Genomic DNA, 22,622 nt, shown 5'->3' with positions numbered 1-22,622 from the left:
CTCCTCACTTTCTCTCCTTCTCACCTTTCTCTCCTTCTCACTTTCTCACCTTCTCACTTTCTCACCTTCTCACTTGCTCTCCTTCTCACTTGCTCTCCTTCTCACTTGCTCTCCTTCTCACTTGCTCTCCTTCTCACTTGCTCTCCTTCTCACTTTCTCTCCTTCTCACTTACTCTCCTTCTCACTTTCTCTCCTCACTTTCTCACCTTCTCACTTGCTCTCCTTCTCACTTGCTCTCCTTCTCACTTGCTCTCCTTCTCACTTGCTCTCCTTCTCACTTTCTCACCTTCTCACTTGCTCTCCTTCTCACTTGCTCTCCTTCTCACTTTCTCACCTTCTCACTTGCTCTCCTTCTCACTTTCTCTCCTTCTCACTTACTCTCCTTCTCACTTTCTCTCCTCACTTTCTCACCTTCTCACTTGCTCTCCTTCTCACTTGCTCTCCTTCTCACTTTCTCACCTTCTCACTTGCTCTCCTTCTCACTTGCTCTCCTTCTCACTTTCTCTCCTTCTCACTTACTCTCCTTCTCACTTTCTCTCCTCACTTTCTCACCTTCTCACTTGCTCTCCTTCTCACTTGCTCTCCTTCTCACTTGCTCTCCTTCTCACTTGCTCTCCTTCTCACTTTCTCACCTTCTCACTTGCTCTCCTTCTCACTTGCTCTCCTTCTCACTTGCTCTCCTTCTCACTTTCTCACCTTCTCACTTGCTCTCCTTCTCACTTGCTCTCCTTCTCACTTGCTCTCCTTCTCACTTGCTCTCCTTCTCACTTTCTCTCCTCACTTTCTCACCTTCTCACTTTCTCCCCCTTCACTTTCTCTCCTTCTCACTTTCTCTCCTTCTCACTTTCTCACCTTCTCACTTTCTCTCCTCCTCACTTTCTCTCCTCCTCACTTTCTCTCCTCCTCACTTTCTCTCCTTCTCACTTTCTCTCCTTCTCACTTTCTCTCCTTCTCACTTTCTCTCCTTCTCACTTTCTCTCCTTCTCACTTTCTCTCCTTCTCACTTTCTCTCCTTCTCACTTTCTCTCCTTCTCACTTTCTCACCTTCTCACTTTCTCCCCCCTCACTTTCTCTCTTCCTCACTTTCTCTCCTCCTCACTTTCTCTCCTTCTCACTTTCTCTCCTTCTCACTTTCTCTCCTTCTCACTTTCTCTCCTTCTCACTTTCTCTCCTTCTCACTTTCTCTCCTTCTCACTTTCTCTCCTTCTCACTTTCTCTCCTTCTCACTTTCTCACCTTCTCACTTTCTCCCCCCTCACTTTCTCTCTTCCTCACTTTCTCTCCTCCTCACTTTCTCTCCTTCTCACTTTCTCTCCTTCTCACTTTCTCACCTTCTCACTTTCTCCCCCCTCACTTTCTCTCTTCCTCACTTTCTCTCCTCCTCACTTTCTCTCCTTCTCACTTTCTCTCCTTCTCACTTTCTCTCCTTCTCACTTTCTCTCCTTCTCACTTTCTCTCCTTCTCACTTTCTCTCCTTCTCACTTTCTCTCCTTCTCACTTTCTCTCCTTCTCACTTTCTCACCTTCTCACTTTCTCTCCTTCTCACTTTCTCTCCTTCTCACTTTCTCTCCTTCTCACTTTCTCTCCTTCTCACTTTCTCACCTTCTCACTTTCTCCCCCCTCACTTTCTCTCTTCCTCACTTTCTCTCCTCCTCACTTTCTCTCCTTCTCACTTTCTCTCCTTCTCACTTTCTCTCCTTCTCACTTTCTCTCCTTCTCACTTTCTCTCCTTCTCACTTTCTCTCCTCCTCACTTTCTCTCCTTCTCACTTTCTCTCCTTCTCACTTTCTCACCTTCTCACTTTCTCCCCCCTCACTTTCTCTCTTCCTCACTTTCTCTCCTCCTCACTTTCTCTCCTTCTCACTTTCTCTCCTTCTCACTTTCTTCCTCACTTTCTCTCCTCCTCACTTTCTCTCCTTCTCACTTTCTCTCCTTCTCACTTTCTCTCCTTCTCACTTTCTCTCCTTCTCACTTTCTCTCCTTCTCACTTTCTCTCCTTCTCACTTTCTCTCCTTCTCACTTTCTCTCCTTCTCACTTTCTCACCTTCTCACTTTCTCTCCTTCTCACTTTCTCTCCTTCTCACTTTCTCTCCTTCTCACTTTCTCTCCTTCTCACTTTCTCTCCTTCTCACTTTCTCTCCTTCTCACTTTCTCACCTTCTCACTTTCTCCCCCCTCACTTTCTCTCTTCCTCACTTTCTCTCCTCCTCACTTTCTCTCCTTCTCACTTTCTCTCCTTCTCACTTTCTCACCTTCTCACTTTCTCCCCCCTCACTTTCTCTCTTCCTCACTTTCTCTCCTCCTCACTTTCTCTCCTTCTCACTTTCTCTCCTTCTCACTTTCTCTCCTTCTCACTTTCTCTCCTTCTCACTTTCTCTCCTTCTCACTTTCTCTCCTTCTCACTTTCTCTCCTTCTCACTTTCTCTCCTTCTCACTTTCTCTCCTTCACTTTCTCACCTTCTCACTTTCTCCCCCCTCACTTTCTCTCTTCCTCACTTTCTCTCTTCCTCACTTTCTCTCTTCCTCACTTTCTCTCTTCCTCACTTTCTCTCTTCCTCACTTTCTCTCCCCCATCATTTTCTCTCCCCTTCCCAACCCCCCCTCCCTCACCCCCATCCCCATCTCTCTTTCTTTTATCTCCTCTCTGTCTTTCCCCCATCCCTCCTCTTCATGTGACTTTAAATTAAGATCAAATGTAACAGTAGATTGACATCTAATGCAGACAGAGGTATAAACCCTCGACGCATTTGCGCTAAATGTTTTTTCTTTTTCTTTTTGCATTTGACGTATTCACGGTTTTTAAAATATTTTTGTGAACCTCGGTGTGTGTTTATTTGTGAACCTCGGTGTGTGTTTATTTGTGAACCTCGGTGTGTGTTTATTTGTGAACCTCGGTGTGTGTTTATTTGTGAACCTCGGTGTGTGTTTATTTGTGATCCTCGGTGTGTGTTTATTTGTGAACCTCGGTGTGTGTTTATTTGTGAACCTCGGTGTGTGTTTATTTGTGAACCTCGGTGTGTGTTTATTTGTGAACCTCGGTGTGTGTTTATTTGTGAACCTCGGTGTGTGTTTATTTGTGAACCTCGGTGTGTGTTTATTTGTGAACCTCGGTGTGTGTTTATTTGTGAACCTCGGTGTGTGTTTATTTGTGAACCTCGGTGTGTGTTTATTTGTGAACCTCGGTGTGTGTTTATTTGTGAACCTCGGTGTGTGTTTGTTTGTGAACCTCGGTGTGTGTTTGTTTGTGAACCTCGGTGTGTGTTTATTTGTGAACCTCGGTGTGTGTTTATTTGTGAACCTCGGTGTGTGTTTATTTGTGAACCTCGGTGTGTGTTTATTTGTGAACCTCGGTGTGTGTTTATTTGTGAACCTCGGTGTGTGTTTATTTGTGAACCTCGGTGTGTGTTTATTTGTGAACCTCGGTGTGTGTTTATTTGTGATCCTCGGTGTGTGTTTATTTGTGAACCTCGGTGTGTGTTTATTTGTGAACCTCGGTGTGTGTTTATTTGTGAACCTCGGTGTGTGTTTATTTGTGAACCTCGGTGTGTGTTTATTTGTGAACCTCGGTGTGTGTTTATTTGTGATCCTCGGTGTGTGTTTATTTGTGAACCTCGGTGTGTGTTTATTTGTGAACCTCGGTGTGTGTTTATTTGTGAACCTCGGTGTGTGTTTATTTGTGAACCTCGGTGTGTGTTTATTTGTGAACCTCGGTGTGTGTTTATTTGTGAACCTCGGTGTGTGTTTGTTTGTGAACCTCGGTGTGTGTTTATTTGTGAACCTCGGTGTGTGTTTATTTGTGAACCTCGGTGTGTGTTTATTTGTGAACCTCGGTGTGTGTTTATTTGTGAACCTCGGTGTGTGTTTATTTGTGAACCTCGGTGTGTGTTTGTTTGTGAACCTCGGTGTGTGTTTATTTGTGAACCTCGGTGTGTGTTTGTTTGTGAACCTCGGTGTGTGTTTATTTGTGAACCTCGGTGTGTGTTTATTTGTGAACCTCGGTGTGTGTTTATTTGTGAACCTCGGTGTGTGTTTATTTGTGAACCTCGGTGTGTGTTTATTTGTGAACCTCGGTGTGTGTTTATTTGTGAACCTCGGTGTGTGTTTATTTGTGAACCTCGGTGTGTGTTTATTTGTGAACCTCGGTGTGTGTTTGTTTGTGAACCTCGGTGTGTGTTTATTTGTGAACCTCGGTGTGTGTTTATTTGTGAACCTCGGTGTGTGTTTATTTGTGAACCTCGGTGTGTGTTTATTTGTGAACCTCGGTGTGTGTTTGTTTGTGAACCTCGGTGTGTGTTTATTTGTGAACCTCGGTGTGTGTTTATTTGTGAACCTCGGTGTGTGTTTATTTGTGAACCTCGGTGTGTGTTTATTTGTGAACCTCGGTGTGTGTTTATTTGTGAACCTCGGTGTGTGTTTATTTGTGAACCTCGGTGTGTGTTTATTTGTGAACCTCGGTGTGTGTTTATTTGTGAACCTCGGTGTGTGTTTATTTGTGATCCTCGGTGTGTGTTTATTTGTGAACCTCGGTGTGTGTTTATTTGTGAACCTCGGTGTGTGTTTATTTGTGATCCTCGGTGTGTGTTTATTTGTGAACCTCGGTGTGTGTTTATTTGTGATCCTCGGTGTGTGTTTATTTGTGAACCTCGGTGTGTGTTTATTTGTGAACCTCGGTGTGTGTTTATTTGTGAACCTCGGTGTGTGTTTATTTGTGAACCTCGGTGTGTGTTTATTTGTGAACCTCGGTGTGTGTTTATTTGTGAACCTCGGTGTGTGTTTATTTGTGAACCTCGGTGTGTGTTTATTTGTGAACCTCGGTGTGTGTTTATTTGTGAACCTCGGTGTGTGTTTATTTGTGATCCTCGGTGTGTGTTTATTTGTGATCCTCGGTGTGTGTTTATTTGTGAACCTCGGTGTGTGTTTATTTGTGAACCTCGGTGTGTGTTTATTTGTGAACCTCGGTGTGTGTTTGTTTGTGAACCTCGGTGTGTGTTTATTTGTGAACCTCGGTGTGTGTTTGTTTGTGAACCTCGGTGTGTGTTTATTTAAATGCCTTGTTATGAAAATCCTTACCCAACAGATCATGTATGGACAATAGCTATTGGTCACACTATAATGAGTATATTTTGTTTGCATGTCTCAAAATTACCTTGTTCGCGCAATTCCATGAAAGGATTGTAACCAAGCACACTCATCGTCCCTTTCATTGTTGTTATTTATTCCAGTGAAATCTTTGTAACTGCAACTATCTGAGCATTTGTGGTCCATTCCACGTTTACTGCCTCTTTCCATTCTCTTTCTGAATGAGCTGTGCCACATTTCTCTTTCTGAATGAGTTGTGCCACATTTCTCTTTCTGAATGAGCTGTGCCACATTTCTCTTTCTGAACGAGCTGTGCCACGTGTACTGCCTCTTCCCATTCTCTTTCTGAACGAGCTGTGCCACGTGTACTGCCTCTTCCCATTCTCTTTCTGAACGAGCTGTGCCACGTTTACTGCCTCTTCCCATTCTCTTTCTGAACGAGCTGTGCCACGTGTACTGCCTCTTCCCATTCTCTTTCTGAACGAGCTGTGCCACGTTTACTGCCTCTTCCCATTCTCTTTCTGAACGAGCTGTGCCACGTTTACTGCCTCTTCCCATTCTCTTTCTGAACGAGCTGTGCCACGTTTACTGCCTCTTCCCATTCTCTTTCTGAACGAGCTGTGCCACGTTTACTGCCTCTTCCCATTCTCTTTCTGAATGAGCTGTGCCACATTTACTGCCTCTTCCCATTCTCTTTCTGAACGAGCTGTGCCACGTGTACTGCCTCTTCCCATTCTCTTTCTGAATGAGCTGTGCCACATTTACTGCCTCTTCCCATTCTCTTTCTGAACGAGCTGTGCCACGTGTACTGCCTCTTCCCATTCTCTTTCTGAACGAGCTGTGTCACGTTTACTGCCTCTTCCCATTCTCTTTCTGAACGAGCTGTGCCACGTGTACTGCCTCTTCCCATTCTCTTTCTGAACGAGCTGTGTCACGTTTACTGCCTCTTCCCATTCTCTTTCTGAACGAGCTATGCCACGTGTACTGCCTCTTCCCATTCTCTTTCTGAACGAGCTGTGCCACGTTTACTGCCTCTTCCCATTCTCTTTCTGAACGAGCTGTGCCACGTGTACTGCCTCTTCCCATTCTCTTTCTGAACGAGCCGTGCCACGTGTACTGCCTCTTCCCATTCTCTTTCTGGATGAGCTGTGCCACGTGTACTGCCTCTTCCCATTCTCTTTCTGAATGAGCCGTGCCACGCGTACTGCCTCTTCCCATTCTCTTTCTGAACGAGCTGTGCCACGTTTACTGCCTCTTCCCATTCTCTTTCTGAACGAGCTGTGCCACGTGTACTGCCTCTTCCCATTCTCTTTCTGAACGAGCTGTGCCACGTGTACTGCCTCTTCCCATTCTCTTTCTGAACGAGCTGTGCCACGTTTACTGCCTCTTCCCATTCTCTTTCTGAACGAGCCGTGCCACGCGTACTGCCTCTTCCCATTCTCTTTCTGAACGAGCTGTGCCACGTGTACTGCCTCTTCCCATTCTCTTTCTGAACGAGCTGTGCCACGTGTACTGCCTCTTCCCATTCTCTTTCTGAACGAGCCGTGCCACGCGTACTGCCTCTTCCCATTCTCTTTCTGAACGAGCTGTGCCACGTTTACTGCCTCTTCCCATTCTCTTTCTGAACGAGCTGTGCCACGTTTACTGCCTCTTCCCATTCTCTTTCTGAATGAGCTGTGCCACATTTACTGCCTCTTCCCATTCTCTTTCTGAACGAGCTGTGCCACGTGTACTGCCTCTTCCCATTCTCTTTCTGAATGAGCTGTGCCACATTTACTGCCTCTTCCCATTCTCTTTCTGAACGAGCTGTGCCACGTTTACTGCCTCTTCCCATTCTCTTTCTGAACGAGCTGTGCCACGTTTACTGCCTCTTCCCATTCTCTTTCTGAACGAGCTGTGCCACGTGTACTGCCTCTTCCCATTCTCTTTCTGAATGAGCTGTGCCACATTTACTGCCTCTTCCCATTCTCTTTCTGAACGAGCTGTGCCACGTGTACTGCCTTTTCCCATTCTCTTTCTGAACGAGCCGTGCCACGCCTCGGTGTGATTTGCACAGAGAGGTCCCTCGCGCATAAGAATGCACGTCGGCGGGGAGAGGGGGCAACAACATTGTCTTTGCTTTGCTCACAAGTCTTGGCTAAAGACCCACACCCATGGCTGGATGACGGCACAATGTGGATTCCCATGTCAGAGGGAAAGTATCCGTTGGGTTTGCAAGACGTGACACGCCGAGCTACCGTTGTAAAACGACTGCACCGATTATCCTATCCCGGAATAACATTCCACCGATAATTGCCCATCATGGATTTAAAACTTCATTTGTGGCAGGTAACGTCTGTTCTTATTAATCACGTGTTACCAAGGCAATAGAAAAAGCACTCGTTCTGCAAGGTTTGTTTTGCAATCCCGAGACTAAGCAGCCATTTAGGATATCCTGTCCAAACTCGTTCAAGTCGTTCAGGTATGCAGGAGGCCCTGGGTATCCCTCTTGGAATGTTGCTTCTTGCATTGTTCAGAGCATGTTTTTCTTACACGACTGTTATCAGTTTAAAGATGTATCTATTTAGTCCTGATGAAAAGTGCACAGGGTTAACTCTGAGTTTGATTCTTCTCGGCCCTATTATATACTGTTGGATTGGTGCTTCGCAGACGGGGCATCGATTGGGCGACTTGGGCATTGAATGCATCGGTGTGCCACCTCTCAGATGGACGTTAAGCCGGCTGTCTTCTCGCATTAGTTTCTCGTTTTTAAAGGCCCCATGATGCTGTCACGAAGCGTCATTGACTTATTGCCGGAATGGACAAAACGAGGAAATAGAATTTGCCACATTCGGTGGATGGATAATTGGACATGCCACTCTCTGCCCGTGTTGGAGGTCAAGCTCATGTTATGTTTGATCTTAATTAGAGGTCATGTGAAATATGAAAGGTCACATGGGATAGAGCGTGCAATGGAAGAGAGAGAGAGATGATGATGGCATGCTTCAAACTAGAGTTATTGTCTGCACAATAATTCTGAAAAGGCACATGACCTTTGACCTGTTGCACCCTTTGCACCCTCAAAATTGAATCGGTTCATGTTCGTCTATGTATTCCGGTTCATACTTATGCCAAGTTTACTTGTAATTCTTGAACAGTAAGTAGTTCACAAGTTATTGTGGCAACAAAATGGTTTTTATTTAAAGCACCCATGATCCTTCACCTTTGATCTTTTGAACCCAAAATTGAATCTGTTCCTCTTTGTAAAAGGATGGCAGGGCAGCTGGGGTGATTTCAGTTAAAGAGGTGTAAAAGGATGGCAGGGCAGCTGGGGTGATTTCAATTAAATAGGTGTAAAAGGATGGCAGGGCAGCTGGGGTGATTTCAGTTAAAGAGGTGTAAAAGGATGGCAGGGCAGCTGGGGTGATTTCAATTAAATAGGTGTAAAAGGATGGCAGGGCAGCTGGGGTGATTTCAGTTAAAGAGGTGTAAAAGGATGGCAGGGCAGCTGGGGTGATTTCAGTTAAAGAGGTGTAATAGGATGGCAGGGCAGCTGGGGTGATTTCAATTAAATAGGTGTAAAAGGATGGCCGGGCAGCTGGGGTGATTTCAATTAAAGAGGTGTAAAAGGATGGCCGGGCAGCTGGGGTGATTTCAGTTAAAGAGGTGTAAAAGGATGGCAGGGCAGCTGGGGTGATTTCAGTTAAAGAGGTGTAAAAGGATGGCAGGGCAGCTGGGGTGATTTCAATTAAATAGGTGTAAAAGGATGGCAGGGCAGCTGGGGTGATTTCAATTAAATAGGTGTAAAAGGATGGCAGGGCAGCTGGGGTGATTTCAATTAAATAGGTGTAAAAGGATGGCAGGGCAGCTGGGGTGATTTCAGTTAAAGAGGTGCAAAAGGATGGCAGGGCAGCTGGGGTGATTTCAATTAAATAGGTGTAAAAGGATGGCAGGGCAGCTGGGGTGATTTCAATTAAATAGGTGTAAAAGGATGGCAGGGCAGCTGGGGTGATTTCAATTAAATAGGTGTAAAAGGATGGCAGGGCAGCTGGGGTGATTTCAATTAAATAGGTGTAAAAGGATGGCAGGGCAGCTGGGGTGATTTCAGTTAAAGAGGTGTAATAGGATGGCAGGGCAGCTGGGGTGATTTCAATTAAATAGGTGTAAAAGGATGGCCGGGCAGCTGGGGTGATTTCAATTAAAGAGGTGTAAAAGGATGGCCGGGCAGCTGGGGTGATTTCAGTTAAAGAGGTGTAAAAGGATGGCAGGGCAGCTGGGGTGATTTCAGTTAAAGAGGTGTAAAAGGATGGCAGGGCAGCTGGGGTGATTTCAGTTAAAGAGGTGTAAAAGGATGGCCGGGCAGCTGGGGTGATTTCAATTAAAGAGGTGTAAAAGGATGGCAGGGCAGCTGGGGTGATTTCAATTAAATAGGTGTAAAAGGATGGCAGGGCAGCTGGGGTGATTTCAATTAAATAGGTGTAAAAGGATGGCCGGGCAGCTGGGGTGATTTCAATTAAAGAGGTGTAAAAGGATGGCAGGGCAGCTGGGGTGATTTCAGTTAAAGAGGTGTAAAAGGATGGCCGGGCAGCTGGGGTGATTTCAATTAAAGAGGTGCAAAAGGATGGCAGGGCAGCTGGGGTGATTTCAGTTAAAGAGGTGCAAAAGGATGGCCGGGCAGCTGGGGTGATTTCAGTTAAAGAGGTGTAAAAGGATGGCAGGGCAGCTGGGGTGATTTCAATTAAATAGGTGTAAAAGGATGGCAGGGCAGCTGGGGTGATTTCAATTAAAGAGGTGTAAAAGGATGGCAGGGCAGCTGGGGTGATTTCAATTAAATAGGTGTAAAAGGATGGCAGGGCAGCTGGGATGATTTCAATTAAAGAGGTGCAAAAGGATGGCAGGGCAGCTGGGGTGATTTCAGTTAAATAGGTGTAAAAGGATGGCCGGGCAGCTGGGGTGATTTCAGTTAAAGAGGTGCAAAAGGATGGCAGGGCAGCTGGGGTGATTTCAGTTAAAGAGGTGCAAAAGGATGGCAGGGCAGCTGGGGTGATTTCAGTTAAAGAGGTGCAAAAGGATGGACATAGTTGTGGACAGTTGTGGTTGTGGACAAATTCGGACAAAGCAATATATAGCACGATGTCTCAGTTGTGGACAGATTCAGACAAAGCTTGATGGATTATTTGGGTAGAGAAAATAACAAGTTGATTTGACGTTGGTTCAGGTCTGGATGCAGATCAGGCCGATTGGTGGGATACAAAGTGTCACCCGTTCAAGCCTGGGCGAGGTGTGCACCCTCCCGAGTGACCCTCTCGTACTCACCATGGGGAACAACATGTATTCGTGATGATGTCATCGGTGTCTTCATTATGATGTCATAATTGGACGAGTATAACGCTTGATCCGATCGGTTTGAAATTCCTTGAGCGTGATCTGTACAATAATTGTATGTCAGAATTAAATTGATCACGTCATCAGTCACGTGGTTCGGCAGCCATATTGGATTGAAAATGAATACCTTCAAAAATCTTATTTTGCAGAACGGCTTACTAGATCGATGTGAAACTCCACCCACGTGATCTACTAGCCTTGGGGAATAAAGTTTGAAAACGATTAAGTTATAGGTCACATTATTTGGCAGCCATATTGGATTTTATGCAAAATCTGTGTAAATGAAATTATTGTTCTTCTCTGATAGCACTAAACAAGCCTGGTGCTTGGTGTAGTGTGTTGCCTGGTGTCGTGTAGTGTTTAGGCCTGGTGTTGGTGTAGCGGCAAGGGTGCTGGCTTAGGATCCTGGGTTCGAATCCCGGTCGATCGCTGAATGAACGCCAGGGGGGTTGACTCAGCCTGTCATCCTTCCGAGGTCGGCTAATTGAGTACCAGTTCACTGGTAATTCCCTGTTTGTCGTTAAAGGTGGCAAAAAGGGTTGGCGTCAGGAAGGGCATCCGGCCGTAAAAATTGCTTCAAAAAGGGGACCAACAAAAACAACAACAACCACGGTGCCCGAAAAAGGCCAACCCCCGCTTTGCGGGGAAAAATGGCCTCTTAAGGTGTTATTTTTTTCTTTTTTTCTGAAAGCACTAAACAGATCGATGCAAAATTTCAACCATATATATATTCGACTCCCCATGGGGATATAATGTTGGGAAAAAAGTCCGGTCACATGGTTTGGCAGCCATATTGGATTTAAATAAAATATTTTTAAAAATTGTTTCTCTGAAAGTGCTTATACCCTATCGATGCGAAGTTTCACAAATATCATCTCACACCATTGCTGCATATAGTGTGAAAATGGTGATGTCATAAGGCAGGTGGTTTGGCAGCCATCTTGGATATAAAAACAAACCTTATCCGAAACAACACGAAACAGACACCACACAAAATGCACCACACAAACATGTCCTAGCGAGGGCCTGCAATCTCCGATTGCTCTTGTTTTATGCTGTGATCATTTTGGTATGCCTTCGGTCTGTGAATTTTGATATGCCTTCGGTCTGTGAATTTTGTAAAATTCTGTGAATTGTTGTTTTTTATATATAATTTTTTTTCATTTTTGGAGACGCAGAATAAGTTACTCCGCACGCACGTTGTATCTGTTATCTTCATTTTCAGATCTGTTTTTGGAGACTTCATTTGATAAGAAGGAACTCTGTCCTTCGTTTGCCTTCTTCACATTTTCACAAAGCGACGAGGACGAAGCAGCAGTCGAGGTGATAAAGCACGAATGTTTGTTTTTTGTGCAGCCACACATAGTACTGTATATACAACAATAATTTTTGAACCTTTTCACATTGTTGCTTCATTGTTGAGTAATTCATATTTGATTATTGACACTGGCCATCATTTTATTTTATCTTTATTCTTTATCTTCCTGTTGCCACACAGCATAAGGCCTGAACCACGGCTCTTCACCCTTTCCTATCTTGGGCTACATTCTCTGCTTCTTCCACATTAATTCCAGCTTCCATTAGATCCTTCTAAGCAGTTTTGCTTCCAATCTGGACCATTTGCCTACCCACTGACTTTCTAATGTTCATCGTTCATCTTGCTTTGGGATATGATTTTTACTTTCTCTCATCCATCCTATCATGATGTTGAACCAATTTTGGTCTCGATCTACGCATTCTCGCATGTACTGGAACTTGTTATACAATCATCCCATTTTAGACAGCGTGTTTCTCAACAGGTACATTTTGAAGGACTTTATTTATATATATATATATATATACATACGGTTACCGCTGGATGCACACAATCACCTTGCACCGGCCAGATGCGCCTCTCCCGGGCATGCCCGGACTCACTGTTCCCGGGCACGTCCGGTCTCGTCTTTCCCGGGCATGCCCGCTATCGCCTTTCCAGGGCTCGCCCAGAGCGTCCGGGCATGCCCGCTATCGCCTTTCCAGGGCTCGCCCAGAGCGTCCGGGCATGCCCGCTATCGCCTTTCCAGGGCTCGCCCAGAGCGTCCGGGCATGCCCGCTATCGCCTTTCCAGTGCTCGTCCAGAGCGCCCGGGCACGCCCAGCCTCGACTTGCCAGGCCGCAGCGAAACACGCCCGGGCAGGTCCAGACTCGCCTTTCCAAGGCTCGCCCTTGATACCCGGGCATGCCCGGTATAGCTTTTGCCGGGCAAACTTCCCGACATAAATGTGTATATATATTGCTGCCCGATAAACGGGCTTTTCAGAGTACCCGAGTGTGATACATTTATTAAACCTACTCGGACGAATTTCCATCTTTGGTCGCGTCAATTCTTTCAACTCGCGTTGGAGCCCAGCTCCTTCATTGGTGACCTACCGACATGGATACGGCAGTGACGCTTAAACTGCCTACCTTCTGGGAGGCTCACGCGGCTGTTTGGTTCGCTCAGGCGGACTCTCAGTTCGCCCTGTGAGGCATCACCGTGGACGACACCCGCTTCCACCATGTTGTGGCGGCGCTCGGTTCCGCCACCGCGGCCCGCGCCTTGAGCCTCCTCCAGCACCCGCCGGCTGCTGACAAATACGATGCGCTGAAGACACTCCTCCTCGACGCTTTCGCCCTCTCACCGGCAGCACGCGCACGGCGCCTGCTTGACCTGCCCGAGCTCGGCGACACGCGCCCGTCCGAGCGCATGGACTATATGCTCTCGTTGCTCGGTGAGCACTCTCCGGATTTTCTGTTCCGTGAGCTGTTCCTTCGCCAGCTGCCTCACCCGGTACGCCTCGCCCTGGCTGGCACGTTGATCACGGATTCCCGCGCCCTCGCCAGGGAAGCCGATAAGATCTCCTCGGCGGGCCAGCACATCGGCGCGGTTACCTGGAGCCCGCCGCCGTCCGAGGCGACGCCCGAGCGCCCTGCGCGGTTGGAGGCCGAACTGCCGGTGCAACTGGCGGCCGACACGCCGCACTGCCCGCTTCCGACACGACGGCCGGGGCCTCCACCTGACCGGGCGTGGTGTTATTACCACGCCAGGTTCGGACACAAGGCTCGGACGTGCCGGCCCCCGTGCACTTTCGGCAGGTCGGGAAACGGCCGGGCCGGCGTTCATTCCCAGCCATGAGCGCCGGCCACTCGGGCAACTTGCTGTTTATTCGGGACAAAGCGTCTGGGCGGCGTTTCCTGTGCGACACCGGCGCCCAACTGAGCGTCATACCTGCCTTCGAGCAGGACAGGCTGGACGCAGTTTGCGGCCCCTCTTTGGTCGCTGCTAATGGCTCGGCTATACGCACTTTCGGCCCACGCGTCGTCACCCTCTGCTTCGGCAGCCAGCGCTTTCAATGGACTTTTGTTACCGCCAGCGTCCCCGTGGCTTTGCTGGGCGCCGACTTCCTCTGCGCGCACGGGCTGCTGGTCGACGTCAAACGACGTCGCCTTGTCAACGCCGAGACCTTCAGCTCCCTGGCGTGCACAATGAGCAGCTCCGTGCCGACCGAACTGGCGTGCGCCCTCCCGGCAACGAACGAGTTCGCTCGCCTGCTCGTGGAATTCCCGGCCCTCACGCGGCCGACGTTTTCGGCCGTCGCGGTGCGGCACGGGATCGAGCACCACATACCCACTACGGGCCCGCCGGTCTACGCCAGGGCCCGCCGCCTCGACCCAGCCAAGCTCGCCGTGGCGAAGGCCGAATTCGACGCGTTGGAGCACCTCGGCATCGTGCGGCGCTCCGATAGCGCGTGGGCCTCGCCACTGCACATCGTGCCAAAGCCGGGAGGTGGATGGCGCCCGTGTGGCGACTACCGCCGTCTCAATGATGCTACCACCCCCGACAGGGACCCGATCCCGCATATTCAGGACTTTTCCGCCCGTTTGGCGGGACGGGTCATCTTTTCGAAAATTGACCTGATACGGGGCTACCACCAGGTACCTGTCCGGGCGGCCGACGTCCCGAAGACGGCCGTCATCACGCCGTTCGGCCTGTTCGAATTTTTGCGGATGCCGTTTGGCCTCAAGAACGCGGCCCAGGCGTTCCAGCGCTTGATGGACGGCGTGCTGCGCGACCTGCCGTTTCTTTTCGTCTATCTGGACGACATCCTCGTCGCCAGCACGTCCCGCGCCGAGCACCTCCTCCACCTCCGAACACTGTTCGGTCGCCTCAGCGAGCACGGCTTAATTGTCAACCCGGTCAAATGCCACTTCGGCGCGACGACCGTTGACTTTTTGGGCCACCGCATCACCAAGACCGGGGCCGTGCCGCTGCCGACCAAGGTCGAGGCCATCACCACGTTCCCGCGTCCCCGTTCCATCAAGGCCCTCCAAGAGTTCCTCGGCATGGTGAATTCTTATCACCGATTCGTGCCCCGCGCTGCTCAGCTCATGCGGCCCCTTTACGAGGCCCTCCGGGGCAAGCCGGCCAAGCATGACATTGTTTGGTCCGCGGCCATGGACGCGGCCTTCGCCAGCGCCAAACGGGCCCTCGCCGACGCAACGCTGCTGGCTCACCCGGTGCTCAACGCGCCCATCGCCCTCACTACGGATGCCTCCAACTACGCGGTGGGCGCCGTCCATGAGCAATGGGTGGACGGGGTTTGGCAGCCACTCGCTTTTTTCAGCCGGCAACTCCGGCCGAACGAGTTAAACTACAGCACGTTCGACCGCGAGCTGCTCGGGCTATTCCTGGCCGTTCGCCATTTCCGACACCTCCTGGAGGGCCGCCCGTTCACGGCTTTCGTCGACCACAAGCCGTTGGTCTACGCAATGGCTAAGGTCACGGAGCCGTGGTCGGCCCGCCAGCAGCGCCACCTCTCCGCCGTGTCGGAGTTCACCACGGACATCCAGCACGTCGCCGGCAAAGACAACGCCGTGGCCGACTGCCTTTCGCGGGCCAGCGCGACCGTGGTCCACCTCGGCGTGGACTTCGTGCTCATGGCGGCCGACCAGACCACCGACGCCTCGGTGCAGGCACTCCGCGCGGCGGACACGGGCCTCCGCCTGGCCGACATCCCCTTCGCGGGCACCGTCCTGCTCTGCGACGTCTCCCAGGGCCAGCCTCGCCCCATCGTGCCCGTTTCCTGGCAGCGCCGCATCTTCGCCTCCATCCACGGCCTTTCTCACCCGGGCCGGAAAGCTTCTCAGAAGCTGGTGTCGGCGCGTTTCGTCTGGCACGGCCTTCGACGAAACATCCGCGACTGGGCCAACGCCTGCACGGCCTGCCAGCGAGCCAAGGTCCACCGCCACACCCAGGCCCCGCTGGCACCTTTCGCCGTGCCTGAACGGCGTTTCGACCACGTCCACGTGGACCTGGTGGGTCCCCTGCCCCCCTCGCGGGGGTTCACCCACCTGCTCACCATGGTGGACAGGACCACCAGGTGGCCGGAGGCCGTGCCCCTCACCTCCACCACCACCGCCGACGTGGCGCAGGCGTTCATCGCCACCTGGGTCGCGCGCTTCGGCGCACCAGCAGACATCTCGTCCGACCGCGGCCCACAGTTCACGTCTGAGCTTTGGGGCGCGGTCGCCCGTTCGTTGGGGGTCACGCTGCACCACACCACGGCCTACCACCCCCAAGCCAATGGGTTGTGCGAGCGGTTTCACCGCTCCATGAAGGCCGCACTCATGGCCGGCCTTCAGGACGACGTTTGGGCCGACCGGCTGCCGTGGGTCCTTTTGGGCCTTCGCACGGCCCCCAAGGAAGACCTCCAGGTGTCCGCCGCCGAGCTCGTCTACGGCCAGCCGCTACGCGTCCCGGGCGAATTCGTGCCCGACGCTACCCGTCCCTGGTCCGCCGCTCGCCAGTGCTCGGACCTCCAGGAGGCCGCCCGACGATTTGCCCCCGTGCCGACGTCCCGCCACGGTGGCCCCCAGTCCTACGTCCCCCCGGCGCTTCGCACAGCGGAGTACGTCTTTGTGCGTCATGACGCGCACCGGGGGCCACTCCGGCCGCCGTACGACGGGCCCTTCCGGGTCCTGCGACGGGGCGACAAGTCTTTCATCGTCGACTTCGGCGGCCGGCCGGACCGGATTTCTGTGGACCGCCTCAAACCGGCGCACATGGACGTCGACCGACCACCACGGTTGGCCCTTCCTCCGCGGCGAGGCCGCCCCCCGTCCACAGTTCCCCCCGCTCGACCACCCACCACCACGTCGGACCCCTCCCCACGACCCTCCAGGGGTCGCTTTGGCCGGGTCATCCGGACCCCCCTTAAATTGACCCTGCCGGTGCAGGTCGATTCTGGAGGGGCGTGTGTAGCGGTTACCGCTGGACGCACACAATCACCTTGCACCGGCCAGAACACGGCCGGGCACGCCCGAACCTCCCGGGCACGCCCGGTCTCGTCTTTCCCGGGCATGCCCGCTATCGCCTTTCCAGGGCTCGCCCAGAGCGTCCGGGCATGCCCGCTATCGCCTTTCCAGGGCTCGCCCAGAGCGTCCGGGCATGCCCGCTATCGCCTTTCCAGGGCTCGCCCAGAGCGTCCGGGCATGCCCGCTATCGCCTTTCCAGGGCTCGCTCAGAGCGTCCGGGCATGCCCGCTATCGCCTTTCCAGTGCTCGTCCAGAGCGCCCGGGCACGCCCAGCCTCGACTTGCCAGGCCGCAGCCAAACACGCCCGGGCAGGTCCAGGCTTGCCTTTCCAAGGCTCGCCCTTGATACCCGGGCATGCCCGGTATAGCTTTTGCCGGGCAAACTTCCCGACATAAATGTGTATATATATTGCTGCCCGACAAACGAGCTTTTCAGAGTACCCGAGTGTGATACATTTATTAAACCTACTCGGACGAATTTCCATCTTTGGTCGCGTCAATTCTTTCAACTCGCGTTGGAGCCCAGCTCCTTCAACATATATATATATATATATATATATATATATATATATATATATATATATATATATATATATATATAGATATAGATATATAGATATATATATAGATATATATATAGATATATATATATATAGAAATATATATATATATAGATATATATATATATATATAGATATATATATAGATATACAGTGGGACCTCTAAATCCGAATTTAATTCGTTCCAGCGGCAGTTCGGATTGGGAAAAGTTCGGAATTAGAAACTATTTTCCTCATAAGAAATAATGGAAAGTGAATTAATCCGTTCCTGGACCCCAAAAACCCATTATCAAGACACTGTTAACTGCAAATACACATGATTCAAGGTAAAATAAGATGAGTAATTGCCCTAAATATCTAATAATAATAATAATAAAAAAAAGAAATAAATGTACTAACATGAAAATAACTGCATTTACCTTAGTGGAGAGTTCTGATGGTGCATGTGGAAGCTGGAGAGGAGGAAGGAGGGAGAGGGTTTTATTGCTTGGAAGGTGAGGCACCTTCCAAGCTAACATCAGATGACTGTGCTTCTGGTGTTTGCTCTCTTTGTCTCTTAACACCACTTGTAGAGGGTTGGGGCTCACAAGGCTTGCTTTCTTTAGAGAACCACCTCTCCAAAGTTGCCTGGTGTTGGCGACTTTTCTTAACTTTTCAAGTTAATGCTCCTGTTAACCACTGCTTTATTAGGGTGCCAGTTTTCAACAATGGCCTGTGTTTTAGACCAATGGAAGCACAGTTCTCTAATTTCAGCACTGGAAATATGAACGACGCTCGCGGCGGGAAATATGAACGACGCTAACGCTATGTTGGCGGTTCGGTTATAGAAATAGATTCGGAATTAGGGACAAAATTTTCTCGAATTTACGGTTCGGAATTAGAGTAGTTCGAGATGAGGGGCGTTCGGAATTAGGGGTCACTACTGTATATATATATATAGATATATATATATATATAGATATATATATATATAGATATATATATCCTACAGAGATGGGTCTATAAAATATATAATAATATATATATTGCCATGCGGTTTAAATGGCAGATGGCTCTGCACAACTGATGGATGAGAGTCCAGTCGACTCCAACAGCACGGGCGGAAGAGGGTGAATTCCCCAACAGCCAGCAGAGGGACGGAGAGGAGTGGCGACCCCCTGTCTATACCACACACTTACCCATGTTTACCAGCCATAGAAAGGCAATGCCATAATTGCCTGAGGAGACTCGACATCATGAAATAAAATATATATATACGGCTTACAAAACAATATATCACACGCTATTTCCAAACATTGTGGCCGGATTTGGATGAAACTTTGTGGACGAGTTGGGTAGGCGACAAGAACAAGCCGATTAGATTTTGGTTCACGTCCGGATGCAGATCTGGCCCATCAGTGGGATAAAAAACGTAAACTGTTCAGTCTGGCGGAGGTGTGCTCTCTACCAAAGGCCATTCTACTTTTTTCTGTTTTTGTGGTAGTCCATGTGTCTCACACTGAACCGCCTTTAGAGGCCATTTTTCCCCGCAGGGCGGGAGTTGGCCTTTTTTGGGTACCGTGGTACCCTATTTGAAGCGATGTTTTATGGCCGGATGCCCTTCCTGCCACCAACCCTGTTAGTCGCCTCTTGTGACACACAGGGAATTACCAGTTAACTGGTACTCGATTTGCCGACCTCGGAAGGATGACAGGCTGAGTCCACCCCACGTGGTGTTAATTCAATGGCATGACAGAGGTTTGAACCCAGGACCTTGTGATCCCAAGACAGCCACGGTAACCGTTAAACCAACACCAGGCTTGCGGCATGGGTGACTTCTCTAGACTTTCCTTTTCTGCACGCTTGATGTGTGTAAAGTACAACAGCTTCTGTTTTTGCATCATCCTGTGTACCGCCACCTGTAGGTGGGAGAGGGTATTACAAGTCCCACCCTTTACCGTACATTATCCCTGTCCCAAAGTTTTCCAGTGCAGTGAGGTGTTTTAAATTATAAGCAGCAGGCATGTTTTTGCTTCATGCAGGTAACTTGCGTTATTCGTTTAATTTACGGGAGCGATTGAGGGACCTGTCAGTTAGTTGCCCATACATCACCCAAATAAAGGTATGTTGCATTATTGGACTAATATCGGCCGTAGGCGGATACTCTGCTACTTCTAATAACCAACAGAGATTCGCGGAACAACTAGTATGCAATGTAAAATGTGATTTCAATTTTCTACCCCTGCCATGCCTACCAATCCCAAGCAATCAATCCCCCTCCCAAATCTAAAGTCCTCAACCTCCCCCTCCCAACCCTAAGCCTTTAATCCCCTTCCTACTCCCATTCTTCAAAGACCCCTCGACCACAACTCCTTGCCACTCTCCCCCAAACAAACTCCTCAACCCCTCCCCCCATTGCCCCTTCCTCCCAAATGAAAGTCCGAAACTCCCCCCGCCCCCACCCTCCCTCCACCTCCAAAGCCTCAACCCTTCCCTCCCACTTCATCGATCATGACTTATTTCTTCATTCCCCTCCTTCCCCTCCCCTGTCGTGTTATCACCGACTTCACAGAAACCTGACTGATATCCCTCCTCACACAATCCTCCTATCTAAACCGCAATATACCTCTTTTCTTCTTACCTTGCACCCTCAACCTACCTGCTCTGTTTGTCCACCCTCACCAAGTGTCCAGTCCATCTCAGCCGACATTTCACCAATCTTCCCACCAATCTCCTCTCTCAGTTCATCCGTTCTCCTTCTCTCCACAATCTTCACTGCCACAATCCTCCTCACCCAGTTGTTCTCGCAAACTTGCAGCTCGGGCAGAGACAGTAAAGGTGGACTGGCATTACACACGACATCCGAACCTTCCCTTTCAATTTCCTTGACATCTTTCTGTCTGACATTAATCCCTCCAGTTTCCTCCATGCATTCACACACACCTGAATCCTCCTCCACACCTCTGCCTCCGACTTATCATTGGTCACTGTTCCACCCAGACACTCAAACCTATTTCCTTGTCTGATCTCCTTCCCCTCTAGCCTGATATTCATTTATTTTCTTTGTTGTGTGACCCACATCACTTCCGTCTTCGCCATACTCATCTTCAGCCCGTGTTTCTCAAATGCCTCTTTCCGCTCCCCCGGTACTTCCTGCATCTCCCGCCCACTCTCCACCATAACAGCCAGATTGTCCACATACGACATCCTCCCCAGAATACCCCTCATGTTTATCTTCCTGCTTACCAACTCCATCACCATGATAAACATGTGAGCTGAGAGATCCTTCTTGTCTCAAACAGATGTTCCCATTGAACTCCTCAGACATCCCAGGACCAACCAAAAGTCTTCCCTTAGTTCCCTAGTACATCCCTTCCACCAACCAAACGTCTGCTTCCGGCGCTCCCATCTATCTCGGTGTTGCCATCACCATCTCTCTCGGGACAGTGTTGTAGGCCTTCTCCTTGTCCACAAATTCCAATGCCGTTTCACCTTGCACCTTCAACCTCTTCTCCACCAGCTGCCTCTGCTCTTCTCCGATCTCCTTCTCCATGCTCTTCCTTATCCTCCCATCCAGAAACCGCTCCAGCACCTTCATGACGTGACTAAGGAGTGTAATGTCCCTGTAGTTCCCTGAATCTTGAACATTTCCCTTCCCCTTCCATATCAGCACAACTAACCCTGTCCTCCACTCCTCCAGAACAGAACTCCTCCCTTTCTCATACGTACATTCAACATCCTCTTCGTCAAACTGACTCCGACTTCTCCCGCTGCAATGATCATATCTGTACACACCTCTTCAATGCCTGGCTGCCCTTGCCTTCTTCATCCTCTTCAATGCTGTCCGCACCTCCTCCTCCACGATCTCCACCGACTCCACTTTCCCCTCTACATACCAGGTAGTTCTCGATAAGCGTTGCTTCCTCCCTGGTTCAACAACACATCATTAAAAGTAAATAATGACGGGGTTTTTTTTCTTTCACAAACTCCGTGAGATTCCCAGAACTCCTCGAGCATTTGAACCCCCTCAACAACCGCCAATGAATAGAAAAAAGGTTTCACCACCGTTTTTATTTTATTCCAAGTTGTCTGAGAAGAAAAAGCCAATACTGTATTTGGAATAATTTATTTGTATTCCAGAAGCACATGGTGAAATCCAGCCAGCTGACTTTTAACCCCAACATTGAGCCTTACTTCTTGGGAGAAGAAGACAATGGGAATGCAGAATGGGGGGATCATGTGGAAGGTGATGGAGATGAAGATCCTCCTGGTGATGACTTTGGCGATGAGTGTAAGGCACCCTGGGCGAAGACTGCACCTGATGTAAAGCGGTACGTTGTTTTTACTTTGACTTCTCTCCGATGCAGCAGATGGGCTGCGGAATAGCATCATTGTCTGTGGGACACCTGTGCTGCTGATGCAGTGCCTTGTGTAGGTTCTGTGCTGCTGATGCAGTGCCTTGTGTAGGTTCTGTGCTGCTGATGCAGTGCCTTGTGTAGGTTCTGTGCTGCTGATGCAGTGCCTTGTGTAGGTTCGGGCAGGAATTTGTAATTTGTTCAGGGTGGCAGTGATAGCTCAAAGGAAGGACACCATCGGATCCTTAATGTCCAGTAACTAGCGACGGTTGGGATGTCCACAGTTTAACGTCCATCCGAGGGACCGTACGCACATCGCCTTGCCCTGCCTGCGAGACACCAGGATGGCACTTTATAGTTCGGCTGAGATTCAATCCCAGGCTATACGGTTCAGAGTCGAGAGGCATACCTCAAGGCCGCCCGGACAACCTGTTATTTTATTGTTAGCAATCCATGGCCTACCTTGTCGTACTCCATCCCTCTAATTATATTTGAAATTAAGGCAGTTATTTGTGTCTGTCATCTTGGTTTCTACATCGTGCTGAAAGAATCATCATTTAATAACATCAGAAATACATAACATTAGATGAAAGCTTTGGTGACTTGCATCAAAAAATGAGGTAAAACTTGCCCTCATCCTTTATTTAGCAAGGAGTTCATTGGGATTGCATTGTGGGTACTTATGCTTTTCTGTGGAGTGTTTCTATACAGAATCGAGGCTCATGTAAGAGCTAACACATTGAACATGAAAACATTCACAGACACATAAAACATACAATGAAGGGAGCGGGGGACAAGAGGGGGAGAGAGAGGGAAGCACACAAGCACAACAACAGAAGAGAACAAGGACGTCGGTAGATCTGTGGAAGGGGAAGGGCTGGGGAACACGGTATAAAGCAAATGAACACGACTAGGAATTATATTTTCTTCCATAGTGTTTGTGATGTAATATGCA

The 22,622-nt window shown here is 49.5% G+C and overlaps 1 protein-coding gene across 1 annotated transcript in view; it reads left to right on the top strand.

The window, feature by feature from the left end:
• NCAPH (non-SMC condensin I complex subunit H) overlaps positions 1–22,622 on the top strand; it is a 204,855-nt gene that overhangs the window by 75,345 nt on the left and 106,888 nt on the right. The window contains exons 8-9 of the mRNA XM_068111352.2: positions 11,667–11,764; positions 21,453–21,643. Coding sequence (XP_067967453.2) covers positions 11,667–11,764; positions 21,453–21,643 — 289 coding nt within the window. The remainder of the gene's footprint in view (positions 1–11,666; positions 11,765–21,452; positions 21,644–22,622) is intronic.

This window comes from Myxine glutinosa, chromosome 3, assembly GCF_964187855.1.
Source record: "Myxine glutinosa chromosome 3, kmMyxGlut1.1, whole genome shotgun sequence".
In the NCBI taxonomy this organism is placed as follows: Eukaryota; Metazoa; Chordata; class Myxini; order Myxiniformes; family Myxinidae; genus Myxine; species Myxine glutinosa.
Note: the sequence above shows the minus strand (reverse complement) of the source record. Positions and strands in the feature narration are given on the sequence as shown.